Here is a 7954-nt window from a genome sequence, read left to right on the forward strand (position 1 = left end):
ACCGCAAAACACTTTCGCGTGGGCTTCCCAGGACATTGCCATTCTGATTGAACCCCTCGATCGACGTAAGCCGACGCAATACAGTAGCGCCTCGCTTAATGTTCGAAAATCGTCCACGGTTGCTATCAACATGCGAAGCACGGTCCAGAATTTTTGTTCGGAAGTTTCTGACGCCTTCGGAATCGAATGAATTCGTTTTCAAGCGCAGAATACTAGGTAAAAGTATAATAATAACTCCTGATGGTGTTTCGAAGTGGGAAATTCTCATTAGCAATTCGCGAGGGACTGGTAGAGAATTTTTCTCAGAGCGTTAGTAATGAATTGGTGAGGTTTTCACGATGAAAATGAGACCAAACACGAGAATCTCTATCTACCCTCGTTTAAAGTACTGAAATCGCGACCAAACTCTGATTAATGATACAGATTCAAATACAGAATTTTTCTCAGAGCATTATTACTGTATTAGTGAGGCTTTCACGATGAAAATGAGACCAAACACAAAAATCTTCTACCTACCTCCACTTAAAGTATTAAAATCGCGACCAAACTCTGATTAATGATACAGATTCAAATACAGAATTTTTCTCAGAGCATTATTACTGTATTAGTGAGGCTTTCACGATGAAAATGAAACCAAACACAAAAATCTCTACCTAGCTCCACTTAAAGTATCAAAATCGCGACTAAACTCTGATTAATGATACAAAGACGATTGCGTCATAGTATTTAACCAACTAAATTCTGTACATCACACGGTTTCGTTGGGAAAATTACTCTGAACTAACCTCAATGTCGCGATTTCTCTTGCGTAGAGTGAATACTGAGCTTATTCCTAATTTCTACCTCCTGTACCTCCTCCTCTTAATCAAGGGGCTATTTAGGAGAAGAACAGCTGGGAAATATATCCCCAAAAACGACTCGCAGGAATATTAGGCATCCTACGTGTCTGAGGCGACGTTGGCATTTTCTTTGGAACCAAACCGCCTACTCGACGTCCCGCAAAAAGATATTGACTCATTGTGACGTAAGAGGCGAGCGTTTCGCAAGCAAGTCTTTAAGTCTAAATAAATTTGCTCCATTAAAGCGTGCTCGATGAAACGGTGAGGAATGGAGAATTTGGAAATTTATGCATACCCGTAGGTTCGTTATTCTACGACGTCTCACTCGTTTTTGTCTCGCGTTCCATCCACAGGGTGATCCACCAGAAACAGTACAAGCTTGAAACATTTCTTACCTAGGGGAATATCAAATCGAACTCGCACGCTTTCGAACGCCCACGGAAAATACTTTATTTTTATGTTTGATTGATCGCGTTCGCAATCAACGTCGTGTATTTCATCCCTCGATGAATAAGCAACGATCAATTTTAGAACGTATCGGTAGAATTTAATGTAACGGTACATTAACGCGTTACATCATCAGGAATTTAATATGTTAATCGGAAAATGCAATTACGCGACAAAAGCTCGTGGGGTGTCAATGACGATTAAGGTTTTATCGCTCCGAGTAATTACGGGCGTTTGTTTCGCGCCGTCCATGTGTCTTCCAATGACGAAAGCAAAAAGGAGTAGGTGAATTCGATTAGTGCCGCGCGCAAAGAAAAACAAACTGCGTCGATCGCTAAATACACGAAGAGTAAATTCGAGTTTACGATTATCGTCCCGACAGGTGTGCGACTGTTCGATATCGTCCTAAATTTGATTAAGGAGTTACGTCATAGACGCTAATCCCTACTGGTCATTCGAATCCCTAATATAATTTTTCTGTTATTAACGATAACGCGATTAAATACGCAAGACCGAGACTTATCATGGCCCGTTCGACAAACAACATGGATTTTCACTTTCGTCGAGGCAGAAAAATAGAGCACACCAAATATCGAAACCTAAGGGTGGGAGGGTCATCATCTGTCGATATCCGATATCAAAGTGTCCTAAAATAATGCAAGGCAGTAGTACAAACTGTTCTCATCCTCTTCCTCCTCCCTGCCACAGCAGGGAGATTCTCGTAATCACGCGAAGCGTGAGGACCTAGCTACCCTTTAATGATCGAAATAAGCCAGTATCGTTTCTGATTGGAGTAAGAGAACAAAGCTAGGTAAAGATAGATCGAAAACAGATGACAGAAAAAGTAAGAAAATTAATTCTGAAAATTATGCGACAAAGGAAATGTATTTGCAATTTTAAGTACCGCAATTTTAGACTATATTTGTGTAGGCAATTACACGTGCCGTCTTTTGCACAATCGGCACCGCTGCCGACAATCGGCACCGCATTTCAGTGATCGGTGGCTAAAATAGAAAACGATTTTCTAATTGAATATTTATAGAATGCATTAATTCTGCATTACTCCGATGTAAATAAGATCTTGTTATCGTTTCACTAAAAATGGTTGAATATCCCCGAAAATTTTGGTGGGAAAAGTGGCGTAACCCCTTAACGAGTAGACTGTGTAGATGTCTGCGATGATAACCGACGTGAGGATCGATGGGAAGCTATCATAGAAAGGTATCCCTCGATAGCGATATCTCTTTTATTGCATATGGGTCATCAGGAGGCACGCGTCCGACCGACGAACGGGCCGCGATACGTGACGATAGCGCGATGCCTCGCGAAACGTATCCGGCTGTCATTTCGCACGGGGCTCATCCGTACATGTCGCAAATGAAAACCAGCTAACGAGCAGCAATATCCGCGTCATTAACTAGGGCTCTGGCTCTGGCGTAAATCATCCCCCGGCGCGGCCTTTATCTTATTCCGAAGGAGCTGATATCGGTCGTCGATTGTAAATCACCTGTCGTTGCCATCCACGGCTCCAGCAGATGGAAACGTTCGCGTGATTCCGAGCCGGGAGCCTAATAACGCGACGGATCGATAAACAGGGGGGGAGGGAGGGGGAGGTATGCGCCTCGAGGCGTGGGTGCAAGGTGGACGACGGTTTCTGGTGTCGTTGGCGTAATCCGTGAGGACACTTGACTAGATCACGGTAATTGCTAGAAACGATCCTCTCGGGGCTGTCTTATTCCGATATTATGGGGCTGGCTGTGATCCTCCTTTGTGAGCTTAATAACCCGAAGTACTGATAAGTAAGGAGTTGATCACAGAGAGACTTTGGGAATGCCGGGCGCAAGCTGTTTGCTAAATCTTTGAGGACACTTGGCTAGATTAAGTTAATTGCTAGATCCTCTCGGGGTTATCTTATTCCGATGTTGTGAGGTTAGGTGTGATCTTCCTTTGTGAGCTTAATAACTCGAGGTTTGCTAAATCTTTGAGGACACTTGGCTAGATTAATCTGATTGCTATGTAGATCCTCTTGAGTCTATTTTGTTCCAATTTTTTGAGGTTAGGTACGATCTTCCTTTGTGAGATTAATAACTCGAGGTATCGATAAGTAGAGGGTTGGTCACTGTTTGCTAAATCAATCAAGTGAATTGCCAGAAATAATCGCACATCCTCGAAGACACTTGACTAGAGTCCAGGGTTCATCGTCCCCAAGTGATCCTAAGATTTCTCATTCTAATACCCTGAGAAATCAATCAGTTCTAATAATCTCCGCTCCAGGTGCCTAACAAATGATAAAGTTTACCAACCGTTGCCTATTAACTCTCGAGGCAACGTTGACCCTTTCCCTGCGCCATTAACCCCCCGCGTATGCGGCATTCAAGGACCGTTTTCAGAATTCCCGGTCTCGTGAATTGCCAAGAATCGCCCACTAAAATTACCACAAGGGCTTCTTCCCTCGTTCCTGTGACAATTCTAAGAAAAGTCCTCCGAGCCAGTTTGCGCAACACCGGGAGCATTTTAAAGCTTCCTGTCGTCGTGGCGCGAATGATGCTGACCTTCCTCGTGCAGTTTCGCGCAGACGCTCCTTTTTTGCACACCTGCACGTTTGTTCTCGTACAGGAAACGGTACAAATAAGGAAGCAGTGTGATGCTGGTGAACTTAGCAAATGAATTTCACCGGTGCCGTGTACGTCTGTCGGCTAGGTTAATGAAATTGCGCCCCCCTGGTGTTTATGCTTTAAAAACGTCACGTCGGGGGAAAATGGTAAGGCTGTTTCACTGTTCGAAGGTTCTGTTTATTTCAACGAGCAACGATATTTCTGTATTTACATCGCTGACGCGATATATAACAAACGGCGTGCATAAATATGCGTAATACACTTCTATTTACAAACATGTATGCTAGCGGACTATCGCTATAGTGTAAAATTCGTGGCTGAGTCGAGGAGAATAGTACTCCTTGTAAAAAAGTGAAACGATCGTGTGGAACACCATTTTTTCATACGTGCCTCCCTTTGCGATTAAAACGACTTCATAGTCGTTAAGTTCGGACGCACCGAGACGCCATATTGAATTGCGCGCGCAGCACGACGCCATGCTAGAGGGCGCGCGTATCTCGCGTATATTCAAAGTCAATTTTCTGGAAAACAAGGCACGGAACGAAACAAATTTATTCCACCATTTCGTCTTGTATCTAGTTATAGAATCACGTCCTCTACGGTTCTTCTGTCATAATGCCATCCAATTAATTAACCTTTAGCAAAGAATGCGTAAAAGCTTCTACAACAAGCCAGAACAATGAAATTAATCGGACTTCTCATCTTTTCCACCAGCATTTCCTTCGTCGCCTTTTTTGTAATCCCACTTCTTCCCTCCTTCGTGCTTCTCTTTCTTCCCGTGCATCTCATCGTGATCGTAGTGAGTGTCTCGACCCTCGCTGATCTTGTGACCTTTGTCCTCGTGGTGCATCTTGCCCTTCTCGTGCTTCTCCTCCTTGCCGTACTTTTCCTCGTGGTCGCCCTCTTTGTGGTGGCTCACCTTCTCGTGACCTCCCTTCGCGTGCTTGTACTCGCGATGGTACTCGCCGTCCTCCTCTTCTTCGCCGTCCTCGTCGAACTCGTCAAAGAACTCTGTCCGCTTCTCGTACTCGTCCTAGAATAGTAAAAAGAGGATACATTCTAGCGTCAGAAATCATGCTCACCGAAATTTACCTTTTTGTGCACAGAATGTTGGCCCTTGGTGTTGTAACCTTTCTGATGTTCACCCTTCTCGTCGAATTCCGCCTCCTTCGCCGACTTCTCGCCTCCTTCGTGGTGCTGATGGTACCCGCCTTCCTCTTCGTGCTCTTTTTGCTTGCCATCCTTCTCGTCGAAGTGATTGCTCTGACGTTCCTTGTCGCTGTGGCCTTTGTTGGCTTCCTCGTGGTCGTGCCAGCTCTTATAGACCTATGACAAAAGGAGGTACGGTGAAGATGTTGAACAGGGTGCAAACAATGAAGGTAATGCTTAACACTTGATGCTTGAGGACCTTAACGCGAAGGATAAAGCGAGGTGCTGTGGGACATTCGACCATTTTTCAATTTCAGATAAAACGCGATCGGAACAAGGTACCTTGAAAGTCTTGGTTTCGACGAGTTGGGGTTAACATAATCCAATTAAAATTCTACCTTCTTTCCCTCTTCACCCTCAGACGCGTGGTGGCCCTCCATGTGTTCAGCGCCCTCGCCCTTCTCAAATTTGCTGTTCCCACCTCCGCCTCCTCCGTCCTTCTGATGACGCTGGTTCTCTTGCGTGGGCTGGTGCAGACTGTCACCTCCATGTTCAACGTCATCCTTCCCCTGCTGATGCTTATTGTCGTCATATTGATTATGCTTATCATCAGTTAGACCGTTCCGTTCATCTTTAAGGTACTCCTGCCTATCCTCAACGCTATCGCCAGACTTGCTTGGGTGTCCTTCATCGAGTATCACGTGAACCTCAGCTCTTCTTTGATCCTTCGATTCATCCTCATCGCTTCCTAGGTTCGTGGCTTCGGCCACTACATCAGTCACCCCTCCCTCCGTCTTCATTTCACCAGAGCTCCAATCTCTCTCACGATTCAGCTTCCCCGGTGAAATCCAGGAGTCCTCCGTGCTGACTTGATACCTCTGGCCCGGCGTTCGTGTCGGATAGAACACTAGACTAGCTGAGTAGGGGTTGGTAGGGGTGGAGGGTAGCTCTGTAGTCGAGACCGGGCTGACGGCATATACTACAACACCTGGGGCTTTAATATTTTGGTAGACATCTAGGCCTGGAGTCACTGGTAGATCTTTTAGGTCATTTATATAACCATGTTGCAGGGATTTCCTTTCCAGTCTTTCATCTCCAGACAAATTAGTCTCTTCGGAGGACGGTTGGATCCTGTAAGGAACAAGAGTCCTCTCCGTGACGGTTTCTGTGTACTCCAAAGATTTTTGCCTCACTGCAGGGACCGGAGGACTACTGGACACGCGTATCTGCTCAGCGGAGCTCCTTCTGTTGTCGTTCCTCCCGTGCAACTTCCTATTCAGCCCAGGCGGACTCCTAATGGGGTCAGTCGTCCGCAAATCGCCGCCATTAGACTCTCCGTCGTTGCTCCTCGATGCATTTGTACGGGAATTCCCGTTGTTAGCCCAGCGGTTGCCACCAGGAGCTGTGCTTTCGTGCGGCAAGTTGTCCGATCCACTCTCCCGATTCGTTTTAGGAGACACTGACCTGTGGGCGGCATCGTACTTGACCAAGGATGCCAAACGTCTATATTTCGTCGCACCACGCGTCGTAGGAGGGTCACCAACGTAACTGTTAGCGGTGTCTTGTGAACGAGCTGCGTCCAGTCGATTCCAACCCTTTTCTGCGAGACGCTTGCGGGTCTTCGTCCTTCTCGGCGTTTTGGCGGAGTTGGAATCCTCGATCGAGGGGGCGATGACACTTGTTGGCCCCTTAGAGTCACCTGGAAGGATGTTTTCTAACTTGGAGTCGGTGGTTTCAGGATTTCTCGATGGACGATCCTTGGAATACCTCTGTCTGGTCACTTTGGCAGGTCCTGCTACGGGGTAGAGGTAGCCTGTGGCCGTAGGCTTGAGCTTTGATTCTGTATCGGGCGATTTTTGGGTTTCACGAACAAGTTTGAAGTTTTGTTGAAGCTTCTTCGGTTGAGGGGATCGTGGCACCTCGTAGTAAGTGTTGTCAACGTCTGGTAGGGCTGCGTTCTCGCTGATGGGTACCGTGGAATCTGAAAGACAAGTTGTACTTCGTCAAGGGAAACTCGATTACTATGCTTCTTTGTTTGTTTGGGGGCGGAACGTTTGCATGGTGAGGGTAACGAGGCGGTATAGTAGCGACGGGCCTCTCGGTGACCTTGCGCGGTCAATTAATGTGGCTTCGACTACGACATTCCTTATTCTCTTTAAGCAGACCTTCTCAACTTTTCTTTCCGAGAGAATTACACTATTTAAACTATTTTCCTCGGTTAATATTATCGATAAATCGTAATATTTGTCTAACCTATCAAAGGTACCACCACTTTACCACCTATTCCTTTTGCACAGACCTTTCCAACCCTTTTTCCCAAGAGCGTAACACTATCTAAACTATTTTCCTCGGTAATATTACGGAGAAATCATAGTATCCATCTAACCTATTAAAGCTACCACCACTTTTTAATATTTCACTGGGCCATTTCTCCATTGTTTCGCTACATTTTAATACTTTCGGGATTATTCACCGGAATTGAGGCTGTCGGATCTACTAGTCTTCCTTTTAGCTTTCTTTACGATCCTCTGGGGCTCGTATTCGGCAATTGCCAAGGCGTGCTCGAGGCTCTCCGTGTCCATGGTATCATTCGCCGCGAGGATCACCATTCCAGATTGATCCACTTGTTGGTCCAAGCCTGAAGGAACAATATCGCGCCCTTGAACGTCACTTTGATTGTCCGCGGGCGTCAGAATCTCGTTATTGATCTTCCCTGGGCTGCGAACGGCCAGGAATTCGGCTGATCGTTCGACGTTATCATCGTTTATGGCGATCGTGCCGCGCGGGACGATCCGATCAGCAGCTGATGGCCCGAATCTCGTCGATTCGACGACTTTTCCGTTTGTCGAGGTTGATCTAATCGTCTGTAAAAAAAGAAATTGCTGGTAACAGGGGGGCGCATTA

The 7954-nt window shown here is 46.1% G+C and overlaps 1 protein-coding gene across 1 annotated transcript; it reads right to left on the reverse strand.

Annotated features, from left to right (window-relative positions):
* Positions 1–4121: 4121 nt before the first annotated feature.
* On the reverse strand, positions 4122–7740 carry LOC128893485 (uncharacterized). The gene is made up of 4 exons (XM_054154465.1): positions 7524–7740; positions 5449–7031; positions 4994–5227; positions 4122–4934 (listed from the first exon to the last, which is right to left on the reverse strand). Exons 1-4 carry the CDS (start codon positions 7657–7659, stop codon positions 4587–4589), a joined length of 2301 nt encoding a protein of 766 aa, XP_054010440.1. The 5' UTR covers positions 7660–7740; the 3' UTR covers positions 4122–4586.
* Between the last annotated feature and the right edge of the window lie 214 nt (positions 7741–7954).

Source organism: Hylaeus anthracinus, unplaced genomic scaffold (genome assembly GCF_026225885.1).
Source record: "Hylaeus anthracinus isolate JK02 unplaced genomic scaffold, UHH_iyHylAnth1.0_haploid 0, whole genome shotgun sequence".
In the NCBI taxonomy this organism is placed as follows: Eukaryota; Metazoa; Arthropoda; class Insecta; order Hymenoptera; family Colletidae; genus Hylaeus; species Hylaeus anthracinus.

What these genes read in the sequence shown, in the direction of transcription:
- LOC128893485 (XM_054154465.1), bottom strand. Translation starts at nt 7,659, where the DNA reads ATGGTGATCCTCGCGGCGAATGATACCATGGACACGGAGAGCCTCGAG. An exon ending in ATCCGACAGCCTCAATTCCG is followed by an intron (nt 7,032 to 7,523) that starts GTGAATAATCCC and finishes CTTGTCTTTCAG; the next exon opens with ATTCCACGGTACCCATCAGC. An exon ending in AGGGTGAAGAGGGAAAGAAG is followed by an intron (nt 5,228 to 5,448) that starts GTAGAATTTTAA and finishes CTTTTGTCATAG; the next exon opens with GTCTATAAGAGCTGGCACGA.